The sequence below is a fragment of the Acomys minous genome (assembly GCF_964271855.1).
Source record: "Acomys minous genome assembly, chromosome: 13".
Lineage (NCBI taxonomy): Eukaryota > Metazoa > Chordata > Mammalia > Rodentia > Muridae > Acomys > Acomys minous.
Genome location: NC_140495.1, coordinates 108,160,323 through 108,182,008, shown reverse-complemented (window position 1 = coordinate 108,182,008; position 21,686 = coordinate 108,160,323). Strand labels below are relative to the sequence as shown.

The window sequence follows — 21,686 nt, the reverse complement described above, 5'->3', positions numbered from 1 at the left end:
ATTTGTTAATATGTATAGTGCTCTGCCTGCATGTACACATGCAGGCCAGAAGAGGGCATCAGATCACATTACAGATGGTTGTGAGCCACCATGTGATTGCTGGAAATTGAACTCAGGACCTCTGGAAGAGCAGCCAGCGCTCTTAACCTCTGAGCCATCTCTCCAGCCCCAAGAGGACAATTTCTGTTGAACTAAATGAGCTAAAAGGATGGATGCTTCTGACTTGAGACTGGTCCCACCTCATCCTGTCGCCCAGTCCATCGTGCTTGCCATGAGCCTGTGTGGCCACCCATGGTCCCCAAGGCTAACAAGACTCAGTCTGCCAACCAGGACTTAACACCCTGCCCCATGGCCACAGCTTCCTGCCAACCACCAGGGACTCAGCGGTCTAGCACCTGTGTGTGGGTATGGGCGTGTGACAAATGGCCAGCTGAGAGGCAGAGCCTCTTGCACCCACAGCTCACAGTTGTGCAAACAGACACACACACAAGAAGAGTCATTTCATTTCCCGGCCACCAGCTGGGAGCTTATGGTTACATCCACAATGCATATAAGGACAGTGTCTTAGTTGGTTTCTATTGCTGCGGCAAAACAACATGACCAAAAACCAAAGTAAGGAGAAAAAAGTTTATTTGGCTCACATTTCCATATTGCTGTTCATCACCAAAGGAAATCAGGACAGAAACCCAAGCAGGGCAGGAACCTGGAGGCAGGAGCTGACGCAGAGGCCACGGAGGGGTGCTGCTCACTGGCTTGCTCCCCAAGGCTTGCTCAGCCTGCTTTCTTGTAGAACCCAGGACCACCAGCCCAGGGAGGGCACCGCCCACATGGCCTGGACCCTCCCCCATCAATCACTAATACAGAAAACGCCTCACAGCTGGGTCTCATGGAGGCCTTTCCTCAACTGAGGCTCCTTCCTCTCTGGTGATTCCAGCTCGCGTTAAGTTGACATAAAACCAGCCAGTGCAACTGACCCCTTGTCAACTTGACACACATCACCAATAAGCCACAACTCTTCCTTTCTTATTCACTTCCAAGATCTCACATTAAGAACATAATAACAGCCAAGCCTGGACTACAAAGCGAGTCTAGGACAGCCAAGACTACACAGAGAAACCCTGTCTCGAAAAACAAAAACAAAAAACAAAAAAAAAAAAAAAAAAAAAAAGAACATAATAACAGCCAAGCGTGGTGGCGCACGCCTTTAATCCCAGCACTTGGGAAGCAGAGGCAGGCAGATCTCTATGAGTTCGAGGCCAGCCTGGTCTACAATGTGAGTCTAGGACAGCCAAGGCTACACAGAGAAACCCTGTCTCAAAAACAAAAATAACTTTAAAAGTCTACAAACTCTGGCACACACCTTTAATCCCAGCACTCTGGAGGCAGAGGCTGGTGGATCGCTATGAGTTTGAGGCCAGCCTGGTCTACAAAGTGAGTCCAGGACAACCAAGGCTACACAAAGAGACCCTGGCTCAAAAAATAAAATCTACAAACTCAAATGTATTAAAATATCAGTCCCGGGCTGGAGTGATGGCTCAGAGGTTAAGAGCACTGTCTGCTCTTCCAAAGGTCCTGAGTTCAATTCCCAGCAACCACATGGTGCCTCACAACCATCTATAATGAGACCTGGTACCCTCTTCTGACAGACAGGCATACATGAGGGCAAAATGCTGTATAAATAAGAAAATTAAATATATATACACATATATCAGTCCCTTTAAAATAACCAATCTCTTAAAGCCCAAAGTCTTCTAAAATTCAAAATCTTTCAACTGTGAGCTCCAGTAAAATTACTTTCTTACTTCGAGAGGGGAAAAATCAGGACATAGCCACAATCAAATCAAAAAATCAAACTTCAACCATCCAGTAGCTGGGATTCACACACAATCTTCTGGGCTCCTCCAAGGGGCCTCCGCCCTCTGTAGCGCACACAACCCTCCTCCTAGGCTCTGGCTGTGTCCACTCCACTGCTGCTGTTCTTGGCGGTCAGCCACGGCACTGGCATCTCCCGAGCAGCTGGGACCCCTTGCTGCAACTGGGCTGCACTTTCACCACTAGCCTCTCCTGGGCTCTCTTGCTGGTGCCAAGCATCAGCATGTCTGCATGACTCCTTCAGTCCTGGGCCTTCAACTGCCATGGCAGCTGTACCTTCACCAGGGACCTCTCCTGACCTCTCCCAGCGCCAAGTCTCAGCTGTTCTCCATGACCCCTTCATGCCTTCCAAGCCAGACCCACCTGGTTCAGCGGCTGGCGCGAGGCACAACCTCGGAACCACAGCTTCTCTGCGCTCTCAGAAAACACTTCCCGGAAGACTTCAGAACCTCAGTGATGCTGCTCTTTTCTTAGTAGCTGCTAACTTCTTGGCCCTGGCCGTCCAGCACCAAGGTTTCTAGTAAATTTCCCAGCAAGTCACGGGTTTCTCTTTAGCCTTTCTGGTCGCTTGTTAATCACAGCGGGTACTTCATCCCCAGCTCACCAGACCCACAGGCTCTTAATTCAAAACAGCAAATGGGCTGATAGAGTCTTAAAACTTCCCTCTGAAATGTCACAAGCCAGGTTTCCCTGCACCGCTCTCAACATTCTTCCCCGCTCCCACAGAACATCCCACTAGCTCTCAACACTCAATGGCTCTTCTAGCCCAAAGCTACAAAGCCCTTCTCCAACCCTCCCCAAAACATGGTCAGGTCTGTCACAGCGACACCCCCACTACGCTGGTACCAACTTGTCTTAGGGTTTCTGTTGCTGCTATGAGACACCATGACCCAAAAACAAGGTGAGGAGAAAAGGAGAAAATTCATCTCACATTTCCATATTGCTGTTCATCACCAAAGGAAGTCAGGATAGGAACCCAAGCAGGGCAGGACCCTGGAGGCAGGAGCTGACGCAGAGGCCATGGAGGGTGCTGCTCACTGGCTTCTTTCAAATGGCTTGCTCAGCCTGCTTTCTTATAGAACCCAGGACCACCAGCCCAGGGAGGGCACCACCCACAGTGGGCTGGGCCCTTCCCCATCGATCACTAATAGAGAAAACGCCTCACAGCTGGATCCCATGGAGGCCTTTCCTCAACTGAGGCTCCTTCCTCTCTGATGACTCTAGCTCATGTCAAACCAGCCAGTACAGACAGGAGGAAGATGGCACATGCGTCCTAGGGCGTGGGGCTCTCGGGGCAGCGCACACCTGTGCAGCTCTCTGAAAACCACCAGGTGTGACAATGATAAAGTAGCCCGAAGGTGGTGGCACACATCCGTAGTGTCCACACCACACACAGAGGCTGGGATGTGGGACTCAGAGTCAGACAGTGGTCTGGGCTACAGAGTGAGATCTTTTCTACACAAGAAAACGATTATAGACCTAACACTGGATAACTTCCAGGATCTTCAGAAAGACCAATAGGATTCTGGGACACTAGGGGGTCCCCCTAATCTACAGGTCATCCCAGGCTCCTGTTGGGTGCTGTCCGAGGAGTCCTCAGGGGCCAAGCATTAAACACTATTCGGTCAACTGAATAAGTGACACGTGGCAGAGACCCAGCAGTTTGAACGCGGGTGCATGTTCCTGTTGGAGACCGAATTAAAAACAAAACAACTATTTTCCAAAACAAAGACTCATTTATGGTGGGGCGTGGTGGCACGTGTTTGTGACGTCAGCACTGGGGAGGCAGAAACAGGAGGATCCTTTGGACTCTCAACATTAGACAAATCTGCTTGGTGATTCCCAGGCCAGTGAGAGACCCTGTCTCAAAAAAACAAGGTGGATGGAACTGGAGGAAGATGTGTGAGGTTGACCTCTGCCTTACACTCACCCCACCTCATACACAGAGACAGACAGACAGACAGACAGACACACACACACACACACACACACACACACACACACAGTGAGAGAGACAGGCATGCAGACAGACACACACACCAGCTAAAACTCATGGATCTGGCAGGTGTTGGCCCCCTTCGTGGGTGGTAGGGGGTTGGTGTTGAGAGGGTAAGATGCGCAGACTGCAAATAGGAAGCCTTTCTTCAACTTCACAAGATGGAGTCTGCTCTCCTAAACCCCATCCCAGTCCCACCCCCAACATGGCCTCTGGGTCCAGCTTCCAGGAAGAAAGCGTCCTCAGACAACGCTGAGTGCATCGACAGTGTCATCCATTCTTGTCCCCAGGGGTGTTAGGAAGCACAGAACCAGCCTGCAGGGTCTGCGGGGTTTCCGGGCCATCCTGCAGGGTCTGCGGGGTTTCCGGGCCATCCTGCAGGGTCTGCAGCGTCTCCCGAGCATCTTGCAGCGTCTGCAGGGTCTCCCGGCCATCCTGCGGGGTCTGCAGGGTCTCCGGCCATCCTGCGGGGTCTGCAGGGTCTCCCGGCCATCCTGCGGGGTCTAAAGGGTCTGCAGGGTCTCCGGGCCAAAGCTGCCAACTGCTGGCGAGTCCAAAAGAACTTGGGTATGAGATGCGGCCTTCAGTCTGGGCTCTGCCCATCCAAACTCGTAATGTCCTGAGCGGGGGGCAAAGGCACAGCCCAAGTCAGCAGGTCTACCCTGCAAGCAACGAGCTCCCTATCCCGCCATCCACGCCCACGCTAGGTCCACTAGCCCTGGCAGCTCCCCACTCCACCACGCCCCCCAGTCCTCCTGCCTCATCAACAGTCTCCAGAGCCCAAGCCTTCAAACTGCATCTGCCACCTCCCGGAGGCCTCCCAGGACCACCTGGCGTCACCTGCCTCCACTGCCCGACCTTTGACACAAGACTACTGCTTGGTTCTGTCGCTGTGTTTAGAACTGTCCCAGAAGATTGCAGCAAGGAGGTGGCATTTGAAATGAAGCCCAAAAATTCTGCTGAGGGGCCAGGAAGATGGCTCAGCAGGGAAAGGCACTTGCCACTAACTCAGACAAGTGGACTTCTATCCCCAGAAGCCACACGGTAGGAGACAGCCAACTCCCACAAATTGTCCTCTGACCTCCACATGTGTGTCTTGGCACCCACACCTGTGTGCTGTTGCACACGCACACATGCAATAGATACAATTTTAAAATACTTTTTTTTTTTTTAAATGTATGGGTGCTTTGTCTGCATGTACTACTGCAGGCCAGAAGAGGGCATCAGATCCCCTTATAGATGGTTGTGATCCACCATGTGGATGCTGGGGATTGAACTCAGGACCTCTGGAAGAGCAGTAGCCAGTGCTCCTAACCACTGAGCCATCTCTCCAGCCCCTAAAAAAAAATTATCAGGAAACTCAGAAGATCCCATTGGAAGATCTTCGTCACTCCCCCTCGGCCTCTCACCTGCTGCGCCTTCCTGGATAGGAAGTGTGCGTAACTGTGTCCTTTGTATTGGCCTCTGGACTGCATGAGGGTGCAGATGGCGCAGCTGTGGTTGGCGGCAAACTTGTTAAGTGAGCCAAAGGCACACGGTGGGGGTCTGCTGGCGTGCCTCCTGCCTTCCTCTGAGAGGCGGGCCTTCTCTCTGTCTAAGGTGGCCACCAACTTCCTGAGGGAGGCGTCTGAGAACTCATTAAAGAAAAGCTTGAAGCTGGGGTACTTCCGGATCTGGAACAAAAGTGGGGGTTGTCAGCGTTGTCAGCGGGGGTCCTTCGCACCCAAGCCCACTCCCTCATATCCTGGGTGAGCGCCCTTTCATTAAACCCCTCCACCACCCCACCCTCACTTCTACAAGATATGGTTTGCAGCTGCAGGGTAAAGCAAAAACAAAAAACAACAAACAAACAAAGAAAACAAAACAAAACACACATGCACATGTAACTGGTACCGCACAGAACTTGTCACTCTGAGCCTCGGTTTGGCTATAAAAAAACAAGGGTGACCAGATCCCCCTCTCCAAAACGGTTGGGGGTAGAATAGAAACAGTCCATGCAAAGCGTTTAATGGATTCTTAGCCCCATGCTAAGGTCCGTCTGGCCAGATTGCTTTTCTTCGTATCTGGACATAGCAGCTGGGGTCTCTTGGGGTTGGACCCTAAGACAAAGACTTGGGTCGTGTGTGACTTGAGATCCTGGGCACGTGGTAGGGAACAGGTGGAAAGGTGGCCCAGGTAGCGTGATGTGGGGATGCCTCTTGGCGGGAGGGAGGGCTGGGGTCTGTAGACTCTCACTCCCAGCAGTCAAGGTGGAGGCTGCTCTCAGGGAGTGCACATGGTGCAGGGGCTTTGGGGTGCTGGGTGGTGAGATGCAGATGCCCCCCGGGGCTGGGAGCCGCCTGTCTCTCTAGGGGAGACTGCTGGTCAAGGGCAGGAGCCCGTGTGAGGGGCAGGATAAACCTCAAGCATGAAGGAACTGGTTCTGGCTGAGCTGCTCTGCCACAGTGCTGCAACAGACCGCGCAGCAGGATCTGAGGGGTTGCAGGGTGCAAGGTCTTGAGGTGCTGGGGCTTTGGGTTGCAGCAGCCCCTGGATGGCAGGGGAGCCACTCATGTGTGTTATAAATGTGTGTGGTGTATGTGTACATATGTCGGCCAGGGGATGTCCCGTGTCCCTGCTCTAGGGCTCTGCCTTACTCCCTTGAGACAGGGTCTCTCACTGACCCCGGAGGTACATTGGCTGCCATTGGGCCCCAGTGATCCTCCTGTCTCATCCCCCAAATGTCTCTGGGCTTTCAGGAGCATGAGGCCATGCCTGGTTCGGGATTTGAACTCGGGCTGTCGGCTTGCTCGGCAAGCACTCTTCCCCGCTGAACCATCTACCCAGCCTGCCTGCGTCCTATTATTTTATTTATTTATTTATTTATTTATTTAGGTTTTTCGAGACAGGGTTTCTCTGTGTAGCCTTGACTGTCCTGGACTCACTTTGTAGAGCAGGCTGGCCTCGAACTCACAGCGATCCGCCTGCCTCTGCCTCCCGAGTGCTGGGATTAAAGGTGTGCGCCACCATGCCCGGCCTTATTTTTTAAATATTTATTTATTTATTATTATTTATACATATTCTGCTCGCATGTGTGCCTGCCCGCCAGAAGAGGGCGCCAGATCTCATTGTAGATGGTTGTGAGCCACCATTTGGTTGCTGGGAATTGAACTCAGGACCTTTGGAAGAACAGATAGCGCTCTTAACCTCTGAGCCATCTCTCCAGTCCCATCCTATTATTTTAAGCCAACATTGTCTTCGCCTGCCACGCGTGAGTGTTCTCCCCATAGGCGCTATTTGGTCAAGCAGACATTATCCCTCTTTTCGGCAGAGGAAACCAAGGCTCAGAGAGAGAGAGAAGTGCAGGACACGGCCAAGGTCACTGGGAAGTGGGGATAGAACCCAGGTCTCAGAGGCGGGAACACAAGGCCCTGGTCACTCACCTGCCTCCCTAGCTCTCTGTCCACCTCTTGGAGACGTGCCACCAGCTTATGGATGATCAACTCCTCTGAGAGAAGAAAAGAAATGATGAGAGTCTGTCCCCAGTGACGCCCCGGCTAGGCCATGGCCCTTTTCGGTGCTGATTTGGGCTAGGCTCGCTAACTATGTAGGAACCCACAGAGAGAGAGAGGGCATCACCAACGGTCGGCAGCTCGAATTGGACCAAGGTAGAACCATTTACACCAGTGAAATTTTCCCCTAACGCCTTGTCTATACCTATGCCCAGCAGCCCCGTTTGAAGAGTACACCAGTGGCCTCTGTCCCCACCGCAGGGTCTCTGGGAAGGGGTGGGGAGGGGGCGATGTCAGCCACCTTCTCCGCTCCTAGGAGCAATTCCTGCCTAGCCTGGGGCATGCGGAAGAGGGGTGGGTAGGGGCTACCCCGCTGGGCGCAGGGTGTACTGACTAGATTCCAGGGCTTCCTCTGGTGACGGCTCCTCATCTGCTGTGTGGCTTCCAGCCTGGAAAGGTTCTTCCGGGGACCCAGCTGGCCCAGCTCCTGCAGCCTCCACCTCCTGGAACTCCAGGCTCTCTGAATGGGATTGCAGAAAAAAATGGATGCGTTTGGCGTCTGTCTCAGTCCTCGGGGAGGTGCCGGTCCCGCCAGATTTGGGAGGGGGAGTCCCAGTGTTCCCTCTCTGCCCTCCGCCTCCCCAAAAGACTGCAGTTTAAAGAACACAGGGACGGACGTGCCCCTGGCTCCCATCCAGCAAAATCACCTCTCCTTAACATATGCAAAGCTCGGCCCAGTCTGTCTGAACTTCATCTTACCCTGTGTCAAACAGGAGTCTTAAGACAGGCCTGGCGTGTTAAATGAGCTACTACTCTATTTGTGGTATATACAGCAGGCGCTGCATAAGTGCCAGGAAGTCACTGTGTACCCTTGGTCCTCATGCTCGAGTGTGCAGTCAGTCACCTTGAAACCCTGGTCTGTTTCTCTCTTTTTTTTGTTTTTTTTGTTTTTTTTGTTTTTTCAAGACAGGGTCTCTCTGTGTAGCCTTGGCTGTCCTGGACTCGCTTTGTAGAGCAGGCTGGCCTCGAACTCACAGCGATCCGCCTGCCTCTGCCTCCCGAGTGCTGGGATTAAAGGCGTGCGCCACCACGCCCGGCTTGGTCTCTTTCTCTTAATGTCCCCCTGATGATATCGGACAGGCAACGACAGATCTAACAACGTCCTTGGGAGTTTGTGGGGTTTTGTTGTTGGTTTTGTTTTGTTTGTGTTTTGTTTTTCAAGACAGGGTCTCTCTCTGTGTACAGCCTTGGCTGTCCTCAGACTCACTCTGTAGACCAGGCTGGCCTCGAACTCACAGAGATCCTCCTGCCTCTGACTCCTAAGTGGCTGGCAATGCCTTTGTTTTTAAGAAAGGGAACTCTGAGTTCTTTTGGTGGGTGTCCTGCTCAAAATCAACCTCTTCACCCCTCATTGTTCCTACAGCTGAAGTCAAAGCTTGAGGTTACCATGGTAACACCCCGCCTGCTCACCTGGGCTGCTGGAGATGGAAGCTCTGTGGCCAGCAACACACATGGGCAGGAAGCTGTGCTTCTTGGACGGCCGGGCCTCCGGGCTGGCAGCGTCCGGGGTCCCTGAAGCCTCTTTTCTCTTAGACTCCTTGGAGCTGTGTTTCCTGAGAGAAAAGGCTCTCCGGAGGTTGGCTTTCTTCCCTTGTGCCTTCACCTTGCCGGCTGGGGCTGGGTTTTCTCCTGCCTCCTCTGCCTCCTGAACTTGAGCTTGCTATAGGGAGGAAGAGAGAAACCGAGTCAGGGCCCCTGGCCTCGAGAAGGTCAAAGTTGAACGGTGGCCCAGAGGGTGTGGCCCAGCAGGACAGGTGATGGCCTTGGGTGCTGAGGAGTGTCCTCTGGAGGACGTAGGCTCAGAGCTTAGACTGAAGCATGGGTGGGTGGGTCCTCCCCCTCAAAAGCAGGATAGGGGGGAAGGGCATCCTTACCTCCTCGGCCTTCTGTTCCTCTGAACTCTGCAGTAGGGCCAGAATCTTCCGCCTGAATTCTCCTAAGAAAAGGACAGGGTTCCTTACAAAGGCCTCCGTGGCCAGGGCCAGGGCCAGGGCCGCACACGCCAGCCTTTCTGCGGTTCGCTTATTTTCCTGTATGTTCCGGAGTGCAAGCTTGAGTCTCCGTGCTTTTGAGGTAAGGCCCTTGACAGGCCGTGCTATCTCCCCAGCAGTGCTCCCTCCACACACACCCTCCCCTAGGTGTTTAAAGCGTCTCCAGGTTGTGTAGACAATAATATTCCACACCCAGGCCTGGCTCTGCCAACAATAAACCGATAACTGTGGCAATACTTCCCCTTCTGTGCTCCCTTCCTGTCATCACCCCAATTCTCAAGCTGGCCCCACCTGACAACAGTAACAGCGAACAGTAGTGACCAGGACCTGTCTGCTGGCCCCAGCCCCACCCCGCCCCAGTGCTTTTTCACACTGCCATTTAGTTAGAACCTTCTAGTAACTCTCAAGAGCCATCCTCGCAAAATGAGAAAACTGAGGTGTGCGGGAAGGGGGGAAGGGGGGTGCTCTGGGCCCCTGCTGTCTCCACAGCCTGAGACCTCCCACAGGGAACTTGAAACAGGCCTAGGGCTCCCTGCTCTGCAATCCTTTCCCTTCTCCAAATGGCAGAGTCAAGACAGGTTCTTTTTGGGGGGGCGGTGGGGTTGGGGGAGGGGAGGTATCTGAGGGGGCAAGGAACTAACTGGATTCCGAGGCCCTGTCCAGCGGAGGCTTCTCCGAGGGTCCCTGACATCCAGCTGGAGTATGGAGCTCAGAAGGATGTGAGGCTCCGTCGTCCACAGAGAGGACCTCGTGGGATCCGGGTTCCTCTGAGTCTGGAAGGCAGAAGGGCAAAGTAAGTGTGTGTGTCGGCCGCACCCAGCTGCTGGCCCTGAGCCCGGGCAGGCGCCAGTGTACCCCGCCCTCGGCCTCTCCTAGGCTACCGTGAGCTTCTGAGCTGTGCCAGGTCTGGGGCTCTGTTTGGGGACCCAGATCAAGCTGCCTTTCCTTGGCTTCCCTGCCCTTCCCTCTTTCCGTGGGGTTCCCTTACCTACCCACCTGCCGTTCGGATGGTCCACTAGGGGGCAGTAGATGGCACGCATGAGAATCCCTCCTCTAGTGACCCTAAATCCATGCTCTCTAAGCCAGAAATTCTCCAGGCAATGACGTCCCACATGGCCAGCCCCCATCAACCATGATGTGACCCGTCCTCCTCCCTCTAGTACCACACAAGCTGGGCGCAGGTGCCCGAGCCTAGAGTTATAGCATTCAGGAAGTAGAGACAGAAAGGCAAGAAGTCTAAGGTCATTTTTGGCTACATAAGTTATTTTGAGACCAGCCTGGGCTACGTGAGACCGTGTCTCAAAAACAGACAGACAAACAAACAAAAACAAAAACAAAAACAAAAAAACAGGGAGTGTGCCGAGAGATGGCTCAGTGGTTATGAGCGCCTGGCGCTCTTCCAGAGGACCCAGGGGTTTGATTCTCACAAGGTGGCTCACAGTCATTTGCATGCGGTGCCCTGACACACATGTAGGCAAAACAGCCACACATATGTTTTTTTAAAAAATGTAGCTGGGAAGCCAGACCTCTTGTCTCCAGTTGTAGTACGAAAACATGCCCAGTCCAGGGGCACAGATGTGTGGGTGGCTGAGGACCTGCACACAGCCCTTTCAGGGTCTTAGGGGGGCTGCCTGCACCCCAGTGAGGCCATGTGGAGGCGACAAACTTCTATTCCTTCTCCATCCCCAATCCTCCCCTACGCTGCTCAACGCCTAAGTGGACATAAAGCTGGCCAATCCCAGCCCTGGGAAGGTTCCGGGATTGGAGGCCGCATCGGTTGCTATGGGAACTGCTAAAGCCAGCTCACCATGGCTGCTGGAGGTAGAAGCTGCCCGGATGTTAACACACAGCGGTAGGAAGCTGGGCCTCTTGGGCCGGGTTTCTGGGCCAAGCGCAGCGGCGGCACCCGCTCTCTTGGGTTCCTCAGGGACAAGCCTCTTGAGGGACAAGGCTCTCTTTAGGCTGGACTTCTTCTCCTGGGATTTCTTCCTGGGGGGCGGCGTTAGCTTTTGTGGCGCCACCTCTGGCTGAGGGACTTGCGCTTGCTGTGGGGAGGAGAGGCAAACTGAGTCAGACCCGTGACCTTGAGGGGAGGGGAAAGGCAGCCCCAGACAGGGACAGTCCAGAGCCGGAGGTGGCTTCAGGAGCTGGGGACCGGGGCTAACTGGGAAGACTACGGCACGAACCCGGAGCTGCAGCAGCCCTCCAAGTGTTGTCTGACGCCTGCGTCTCACCTCTTCTTCCAATTGGTCTCCGGCTTTCTTGAGCACCTCCACTATCCTCCAGATGATCTCATCCTCTGCAAAAGAGCACGGGTGCCCCCACTCCTAAGTACACGGTGGTATTCGGATCTGGAGCCCGACGGCGGGTGTGGCCAGTCTGGATCACTCCGGGGATCCAGAGCAGCTCATTAAAGGGTTGTTAAGGGAGAAGCGCCACCCTGCCAGACCCTCTCCCCCCAACGCCCCACCCCCACTATCCTGAGTGAGAACTGGTCAAGTCACAGCAAAGTATTTTTTGAGGCAGAGTATGACTTTTTATTTTTTAAAGTTTATTTATTTATCTACTATGTGTAGTGTTCTGGTTGCATGTACAGCTGCATGCCAGAAGAGGGCACCAGATCTCATTAGAGATGGTTGCAAGTGACCAGGTGGTTGTGGGAATTGAACTCAGGACCTTTGGAAGTTAAGAGCCAGTGCTCTTAACCTCTGAGCCACCTCTCCAGCCCCAGAGTATGACTTTTTAATTTCTTTTATTCTTTTTGTTTGTTTGTTTGTTTGTTGTTTTGGTTTCTCTGTGTAGCTTTGGCTGTCCTAGACTCACTTTGTAGGCCAATTTGGCCTCGAACTCATAGCGATCCACCTGCCTCTGCCTCCTGAGTGCTGGGATTAAAGGCGTGAGCCACCATACCTGGCCTCTTTTTAGATTTCTTAATTAGGTTTTACACTTTATTTATTAGGGAGAAGAGAAGCAGCTCACATGTGGAGGTCAGAGGTCATCTTTTGGGAGTCCATTCTCTCCTATTATGTGGGTCCCAGGAATCAAACTTAGGTCCTCAGCCTTGACGGACTGTGCCTTTTCCCTCTGAGCCATCTCTCAGCCCAAAGCATGACACTTTGTGCAGGGATTTAAGGCCTGGTGCCCAGCAGCTCAGCCTGCCCTGCTGACGGAGTTTCACAGCTCTGGGAACTTTGAGTTGGTGATGGATGGCTAAGTAAGTGCCTTTCCCGCTCGGGGCACCGCTAGCCCTGTGAAATGTGGGTTAGAATCTCTACCCAGAATCTCTCAGATGTCTGTCAAGACATCCAGCGTGGGACAGGAATTTGGAATGTTCCTCAAGGCTGACTCCCAAGTCTTCCAACCCACATAATAACGGGAGGGGGGGCAGGCAGGGGGGGGGGACGGTCAGTAGAAATGACAGGTCTCCAGCCTAAGGCACAGATTACACTGGCTGGCATGTCACAGGCCATGGTGGACCTGCCACCCGGCCACCTCCACTGCACCTCAGCCAGGGGAACATTTCCTAGTGTGGCCACACCGCCTTACACAAGGGTGGTGTGCCCACCTCAGTAGCTGTACTCCGAAGGTCTGTTTGCACAAAAAGTCAAGCGATCAAAGAGTCTCTATCCCCAGACCAGCTGCCTGCAGGGCTTCTGCCCCTCACCCCTGCTCTCTCGCAGTCCCTCCTGCCTTCCTGTTTCCTGACACAGCCTCAGTTCACTTTCCTCTCAGGTGAGACAATGGTAAAGTAAATGCCTTACAAACTGGCCACATAAATGCCTTGCATGTCCTGGCTTTTAAAATGCAGCCATTCTTTTTAGAGAGTAAGATGAACAGGGTATTGTTAGGGGGCAGTGGAGGAGTTCTGGTTGAGTATGAGTGTTTAAGTCTATGGAGAGGAAACTTTTTATTTTTTTAATTAATTAATTAATTACTTTTTTTTTTTAGTTTTTCAAGATAGTGTTTCTCTGTGTTTTCTTGGCTGTCCTGGTCTCACTTTGTAGACCAGGCTGGCCTCGAACTCACAGAGCTCCTCTTGCTTCCACCTTCCCAGTGCTGAGACTACAATTGTACACTCCCACACCCCCACACCCCCACTTATACAATGCTGGGGATCTAATGCCAGCTTTTCTACCAACGGAGCTATGTCCCCTGCCCGTTTTCTACGTATTTTAAAATAACATTTTAAGAGATTGAAAGCAAAATCATGTTCCCACTGACAAGGAGGCAGGAGCACTTGCCAGCAGCCTTTCCGGTGCCTCAGCCTCGCTCCCTGTGAGATTCTAAAATAAGTCCACAAGGCCAGACGCAGCGGAATGGGCAAGGAAGATCTGTGGGTGCCTTGAGACTCACCCCGCTAGGTCTCAGTGGTCACCCAGAGTAACCCCTCTAGTCTGGTGCAGCCTCCTACCCATAAAGAAAGATGGACCCCTGGGGCCATTTGGACTCACGGTCAGGCTTCTGAGGGCCCTCTTCTGACGGGGGACTATCTGCGGAGTCAGCATGGCTTCCTTCAGTGGGTAAGGCCTGAGCGAGTTCAGACTCTGGTTCCCCTGGGCATCAAAAATGAATAAGCAGAAGCTTCATTTAGTGACTTTCCTCTGATGCTGTTAACCTGCACGCAGCATGAACTCCACAGAGTGACAGGCCAGGCAGCTGTCACCCCTCAAGCCTCACCCCAAATCAGAAACTGCCCAGGATTTCCAGTGAAAATGGAGTATCTCAGGCCAGGCCTCTCTTTCCCATCATAGCTATGTGGCTACACCAGGGCCTCCAGCCCGCAGCTGAGGCCTCTGAAAGCAGAGGAGAATTCACACTCCACACCCACAGCTACAGGGACACTTGGGGGTCCTGCTCTCTCCTTCTCCCCAGAGGAGTCAAAGGCCCCTGAGGCAGCCGCTGGAGAGTCCAGCATGGCAGACTTGCTCTTTTGTTAGCTTTGTTTTGTTTGTTGGTTTTTCAGGACAGGGTTTCTCTCTGTAGCCCTGGCTGTCCTAGAACTTGCTTTGTAGACCAGGCTGGCCTCAAGCTTAGAGATCGGCCTGCCTCTGTCTCAGAGTGCTAGGATTAAAGGCGTGCGCCACCAGGCCCAGAAGCAGATTTGTTCTTGACAGAGCAAGGTCTAGACGGAGCTCCTGGCAGGCACCCATAGGCCAGTGCGGCAGTGGGAGATCAGCCACCTTCACGCCAAGTCTCATTGTGCTTAACACCAACCACTGTGCACCAAACACTTGACCATGAGACAGCAATTGTTTTCCCTCTCTCTCTCTCTCTCTCTCTCTCTCTCTCTCTCTCTGTCTGTCTGTCGTCTGTCTCTCTCTCTCTCTCTCATGGGTGGGTGGGCGCATATTAGGTCACCAGCCCTAGGCCACACAGCATGTGGAAAATGGCGGCACCTCTCTTGGTGGATTGATCTCTAGTGAGCAGCTGGTCAACCTCACAGAAAAGCCCCACTGGCCACATCTGGTCTCAGTTGAGGACATTTAGCAACCGCACCTAGAGCACCCTGGTCCGTGGGATGGAACAATGGAGTTACCCTCGTCTGCTCACCCCCGCAGATCAGCCCCAGGTCGGCCTCCTCTGCATGTGATGCAGCCAAACTGGGCGGCGTGTCCTCTTGGCCCTCCACTCCTGAGTTCTGGGACGCAGGAGGCTCTTCAGCGGCCGGCTTCCTGTGACCGTGTTTCTTGCGGCCGGTCTTCTTTTCCTGGGATTTCTTCCTGAGGCCTGGCTCCTGGCCTGACTCAGGGAGCTCGCTCCTCTCAGCTTTCCCCTTGGACTTCCGGCTGGCCTTTTCTCTCGGCTCCTCCATCCTCATGAGTAAGAGGTTCAGGAATATTCTCACCCAGCTCTGCTGGGCCTGCCTCAGGGGTCTCTCTTTCTTGGTGTCTTCTGGGGACCCCTGGTCACTGGGGAGAAGCTTGCTCCCTTCTCCGGGAGGGAGGGCTGCAGCAGCAGTGACCTGAGCTTCTGCAAAGCGAGGTGGGCTCCCAGAACCTCTGGCCCGGTCGCTGGCTGTCCTCCTGCAGCTGGGCCCAGAGGAGCGCCTGGAGTTCGAGGATTCAGAGTCCTTCCTGGGAACCTGCCGGTCCAAGGATCGAGCTCTCTTATCTGCTGGAAGCTTCCGTGGGCCCTTCCGGGTCTCCACTGGGCTACAACCAAAACAAACAAGTCCCTCAGGAGATTTCGGTTAAAGACTGACCCCTGCCCGCCTGCATTAGTGCACCTCCCATCACTTTGGTGCCACCCTCTCCTGGTGATGCTTCCCAAAGCTTCTGCCTTGCTTAAAGCCCTCAACAACACCACAGGGAAGGAGGTCACAGCCCCCACTTTCCAGAGAAGAGGACAGAATCAGATTCTCCAGCCAGTCGGTGGCATCACTGGCATCAAGTGGCCCTGGCCCTGCTCTCGCTCTCTCTCTCTCTCTCTCTCTCTCTCTCTTTCTTTCTCTCTCTCTCTCTCTCTCTCTCTCTCTCTCTCCCCCCCCCCCAGATGATTTTGGGTTTGTGACTCTAAAATACCTAATTTGTCAAAAGACCTTCGTCCCAGCAGAAACAGTACCCTCACACTCCTCCCCTTGCACTCTGGTGTGGTCGGACCGAGACTCAGAGGCCAGCCCCACAGAGCACAGAGAAAAGCCGAACACCAGGCACCAAACACCTGAGTCCTGTTTATGTCCGAAGGCTCAGGAAGAGCCAGGCTGTTCCTATTGCTCCAGAGCTGTCACAGCCATGAGGGGAGCCAGGGGCTTCTGGGTACTGTCACCTCCCTCCCTTCTTCCCTCCCTCCCTCCTTCCTCCCCACCCCACCCTCCTTCCCTGCCTCCTTTACTTTGCTGTTGCTTTAGAGAGGAGTTCTCGTTACTGTAGCCCAGACTGGCCTTGATCTCTTGGTCTTCCTCAGTCCCCTGAGGTGTACCACCTCACCTGACCTGGCCCGTGTCATGCTCAGGCCTGCAAGCTGTCCTGTTATCTATGTACTTTCCTATATGTAAGATTTAAGTTGCCAGCACTGGGGCATGCTAGGCAACTGTTCCACTCCTGGGCCACACTGCGGCCTGGTCTCCCTCTTCCCCCTTTCTATCTCTTTTCTTTTCTTTCTTTCTTTCTTTCTTTCTTTCTTTTTTTTTTTTGAGACAGGGAGACCTGGCTGTCCTGGACTTGTTTTGTAGACCAGGCTGGTCTCGAACTCACAGAGATCCGCTTGCCTCTGCCTCCGAGTGCTGGGATTACAGGGGTGCACCACCACACCTTGCTTATCATTTGTTTTTGTTTGTTTGTTTGTTTCATTTTATTTTTATTTTGTTTTTAAGACAGGGTCTCTATGTAGCCCTGGCTGTCCTCAAACTCAATATGCAGACCAGGCTGGCCTCAGACCCACAGAGATCCTGCCAAGTGCCAGAACTAAATTTTGCCATGCCCAGCAAATTAAAAAAAAAAATTATGGGTACATGTGTCTGTGGTGAGTATGTGCATGTGAGTGCATGTGTCCACAGTGTCCAGAAGAGGGTGTCCAATCCCCTGAAGCTGGAATTCTAGGCTGTGGTGAGTTTGCTCTATGTGGGTGCTTAGACTAGATAGACAGATAGATAGATAGATAGACAGATAGATAGCCAGACAGACAGACAGATAGATGCATAGATGCATAGATTGATGGGTGGATGATAGATAGATACAAATTTTTAATGTCATGAGCTGGCAAGATGGCTCAGCAGTTTAAAGAGTGTACTGCTCTCCCAGAGGGCACAAATTCCAGTCCCAGCACCCACCTCAGATGGCGCACAACTGTCTATAACTCCAGTTCCAAGGGGATCTGATGCCTTTTTCTGCCTCCACAGACACCAACACACAGCGCGCGCACACACACACACACACACACACACACACACACACACACACACACATACACTAAATAATAACGTATGCATTCCCATCATATCCTTTGCTTTTACCAAATAGTTCACTTATCTTAAACGTATTCTACTGATAGTTCTAATTCTGAGGCAAAAAAAAATAAAAATAAAATAAATCTGGAATTGGGCTGGTGAGATGGCTCAGTGGATGAAGGTGATTGCTGCCAGGGCTGACGATCAGAGTTCAATCCCTGGGACCCACATGGTAGGAAAGAGCTGACTCTGAAAAGTTGTCCTCTGAGATTGACCTAGTGCCACGGCATGAGTATACACACGCGCGTACACACACACACACACACACACACACACACACACACACACACACACACACACACGAACACACACACACATACACACACGCGCGCGCACACACACACACACACACACACACACATGCAAGCCTCTGTCTGGGGTAGGAGAACTGCCCCAGCACTGCCTGCTGTCTCACATGGAAAATCCTGAAGGAGGTGAGGATGTCGGGCCAGGAGAGGAGGTGACTATTTTGAGAAGCAGCGCTGGTTATTTAATGTTCCTTGAAGGGAACACCTGGGCTGCCTGCACCTTACGTGGAAACTGCAAGTTCCTGACACCCCAGAGGCCGGCTGCCTTCCTGCTGTGCCTCCAAAGCACAGCTCTGGGTGGATGAGGGAAAGGAAAGATGTGTGGAAACATCTGACTTTGCTCACCCTCGCTGCCTTTGGTTCTCACCACCCACGGGCGATGCCTCTGCCATCCCACTTGGTGCCGAGGATACAGTCCTGAACAAGATGCCACGTACATCAGAAAGAGAATGTTCTGATAGCGCAGGAGTCATGACTGCCTTTAGTAACAACATGTAGGCTTAAGAGAAGGCAGATTTAGGCCAATGGACTACCTAAGTATATTAATTAGATCAAAGGAAGTTGGGCCAGAAATATTGTTCAAACAGAGGTCAGGGCTTCTTTTAGCTGCGGGGTCCTAATGTGCAGGGCACCATGACTAGCTCCCTCAGGCCCTGCGGCTTCTCCCCTGAGGGGGCTTGACACCAGGGGTCTACCCCCACCTAACCAGAAGAGAGGAACAGCCATCTTTTTAAAAGGGGGCCGTTGCCATGGAAACCATTTCCCACTGCTGTAGAGATGAGCTCAGCATCTTTCTCTTGCCTGCTACTTCACCACACTCATACCATCCCCACAATGCTTTCCAAGTTTCCCAGGGGAGGACCACTCCAGGGTCCCCAAGACCTCCTGACACCAAGCCCAGAGATCTCTTCTGACTTGCCAGCCTCCTGCCCAAGGTCCTGTCCTGGCTTTTGACCTCCTGGCAACTCTTTCCAGGTGGCCTCACCTCTACTCGCCCCTGACCATCTGCCTGCTCCTTCTTTGGAACATTCTAGAAATGGTGCTCCCAGATCCGAGTCAGGGGACTGAAAGATTGTGGCTGGCTGGAGTGGGTGAGCCTGTTACCCCAGAGTGACCTCTCTGTGGACAGCCTGTCTTCCCTGAGAAGACGGTGACCCACGCCCCCAAATTACACAGCCATCGATCTCACTAAGTGTTCTCAGCGTGAAAGTTTGCCCGTCTAGGAGTCATCATGGATGACTTTTCTCCTCTTTTGCCTGTTTTGTGCCCATGTCCCGGCCTAACTGTAGGGGAATCCTGCACAGGCCCGGACCAGGAGCCCAGATGCAGCAGCTCAGCCACGTTGCATGGATTCCCAACCACTCATGTAAACACGTTTGTCGCCATGGCTGACAGCAGACCTCAGAACAAAGTTCACCCTAGCCAGAAATGCCCGGTGTTGTTGTTAAAAGATGGCCTAACAAATGTTTATTATTAGGCAACACGGCGTGGGGTGGGGGCTGATACACACATCACAGGACCTAAGATAGGAAAATGGCTCCGGTGACTCATTTCGCAGCCACAAAGGACCAGAGAAGTCACACCGAGCTGGCACGGTTTTTCCCTTGCACGAGGCTGTGTGTGGCGTATTTTCTAAACTGAACTCTGACCTCATTACATTTGCCTGGCCAGTTTTCATACCACAAAGTTTTCCCTCTTCCACACCTGTGGGCATTCAACACACACACACACACACACACACACACACACACACACACACACGGCCTCACAGACACTATGGCCGGCCTGCAGGAACACATCATGCATACTGTCAGCCTGCACTAACTCAGAATGCCCCAATACTGTCTCCGTGCCGAATGTAAGAGGCAGAATTGCACAGCCAAGCTTGCCGCTGGCCAAGCTCCGTGTCTAAGATCCATAAGGGATGCCTGGCCAGAGAGTCCCTGCTGTCCTCACCCCTGGCCAGGCAGGCCCTGGGTGTATATGAAACAAACAAACAATTATAGACAAACCCACTTGTGGGCCCGCCTTTCAACTCTGTGAACTTATTGACTCTGACAGCGCCCTGTGAATCAGATCGTCTAGGAGAGGAACCGAGGTCCCGAGCCAGTGACACATGGTCAAAGTCCCAGAGCTGGGAGCCGAGAGCTGGCACCCCCCGCACACCTCAACACACACACAGTGACTATGTAGTCACACGTCTACAAGTGTGTGCAGGGACTGGACACCTGCACCCCACGCACAAAGATTATGAACCGAGAGTGGGCCTCACAGCCGCAAGGCCAATGGCTGTGTGCTGAGCTCACGATGTCTCTCTCCGGCCCGTGCCGCCCACAGCTGTCAGTCACACTCAGAACCTTCCGGGTCAGAGCCGGGAGATGCTAAGTACTAAGCCATCATCCTGGTCTCACGCTTGGGTACAGCCCCTTCACAGCTCCTCAGAGACCCATGAGCCTCCGTCGGCTCACCTGCTCTGTGCCACGCCCCAGGTGTTAAGCAGTGACAATTCAAGGTCTCCGTTTTTGTGGGGTTCTTCTTGCATTCCTACAGTGCACAGGCCCTGCAAAGTGCTGAGCCTACCCCGTAGTGTGGGAACACTCCGGAGCCACTGCCCACAGGTGTTGCTGTAACCTCTGAGGGCCCCCTTCCTGCAGACAGGCCAGGTCTGAAGGGACATCCACCTTGGGCTCAGCTCTGTGGTCGCCTCCCTGTGGACCCTGTGGGGTCGCCGCCCACAGAACTGAGGGCATGCCACCAAACCCCTCGGATTCCGGCCTTTCAGCCCAACTGCCTTAGATTTGTTTGTGATCCCTGAGTCCCTCACACCTGAACACCCTCCTCTGATGCTCCCCAGCCGGTCTTTGTATATGTAAACATCGTGGGGATCAGGGGAAGACACAGGTGGGCAGCCCCAGAACATGGTGGCAGGTTAGCTGGGCTGCCCTGAAGCTCAGTGGAAAGGAGGGCAGCTTGCCTGGTCCTCAGTCACCAGGAACCAGTCACTTAGTACCCATGTTCTGAAGCACGGAAAATTCTCTTTTTAAATGTGTATGTATGTGCTGGTATATGGTGTGGTGTGCATGCGTGTGTATATGTGTGTCTGTACATGTGCGTGGTATGTGGTGTGTATGTACGTGTGTGGTATGTGTGTATAGTGTGTATATGTGTGCGTATGTGTGTGTGGTGTGTATGTTTGTGTGTTGTGTGTGTTGTGTGTGTGTACATATTTGTGGTATGGTGTATGTGGTGTGTATGTATGTGTGTGTGTGGTGTGATGTGTGTGTGTGGTGTATGTATGTATTTGTGGTATAGTGTTTGTGGTGTGTATATATGTGTGTATGTGTATGTAGTATGTGTGGTGTGTATGTGTGTGTGTGTGTGTGTGTGTGTGTGTGTGGTGTATGTGGGGTACCACAACACTCATGTAGAACTCAGAGGACTCATCCTTTCTTCCTTTATGTGGTCCCAGGGGTTGGGACGTCAGGCAGCAGATGCCATCCTAAGCCATCATGCTGGCCCCAGCTCCATCTTTTTAAAAATAAGAAAACAGATCCCAGGACGACTGGCAAGCTAGGAGCAGAGCCGGGTCTGGATTCGGTTTGATTACTCTGTGTCTAGCTTCCTTTCAGGACCCTGGAATATCCACCCTCTCACGGCCCTGGTTCCCAAGGAGAGGTTGACCCACCTCAGGCCACAGAAGTCTCTGCCATCCCCGGACATCCCTGGGCTGGGATTCCTGGAGCTGGGCATTTCTCCTTGTCAAATAGAAGTCCTTGGAGGATCAGGCCCAACACCTCCAGAGAGAGGAAGCTGCCGTTGTGGCTGGCGACGTTCAGAGGGGCTTGTATATATGTATATATATATCATGGCTTCCCAGGAGCTGAGCTCACAGGTAGCCAACCAGAGGGCACGGCTGACCCAAGCGCCCCACCTGTCGCTGCCCTGCCCGCCCAGGGTGCTTCCCCCTTCTCTGGGCTGTGGCTGAGATAGGAGCTCTACCCGGGAGAGAGAGAGAAGGAAAAC

At 53.1% G+C, this 21,686-nt stretch overlaps 1 protein-coding gene across 1 annotated transcript; it reads right to left on the bottom strand.

Moving 5' to 3' along the window:
* Positions 1-297: 297 nt before the first annotated feature.
* On the bottom strand, positions 298-18,736 carry BNIP5 (BCL2 interacting protein 5). The gene is made up of 13 exons (XM_084754042.1): positions 18,009-18,736; positions 14,961-15,562; positions 13,862-13,963; positions 11,645-11,709; positions 11,218-11,455; positions 10,052-10,183; positions 9,294-9,355; positions 8,830-9,079; positions 7,754-7,879; positions 7,291-7,355; positions 5,278-5,541; positions 1,189-4,487; positions 298-1,070 (listed from the first exon to the last, which is right to left on the bottom strand). The coding sequence occupies exons 1-12, from the start codon at positions 18,155-18,157 to the stop codon at positions 4,452-4,454; spliced, it is 2,091 nt and encodes a 696-aa protein (XP_084610168.1). The 5' UTR covers positions 18,158-18,736; the 3' UTR covers positions 298-1,070; positions 1,189-4,451.
* Between the last annotated feature and the right edge of the window lie 2,950 nt (positions 18,737-21,686).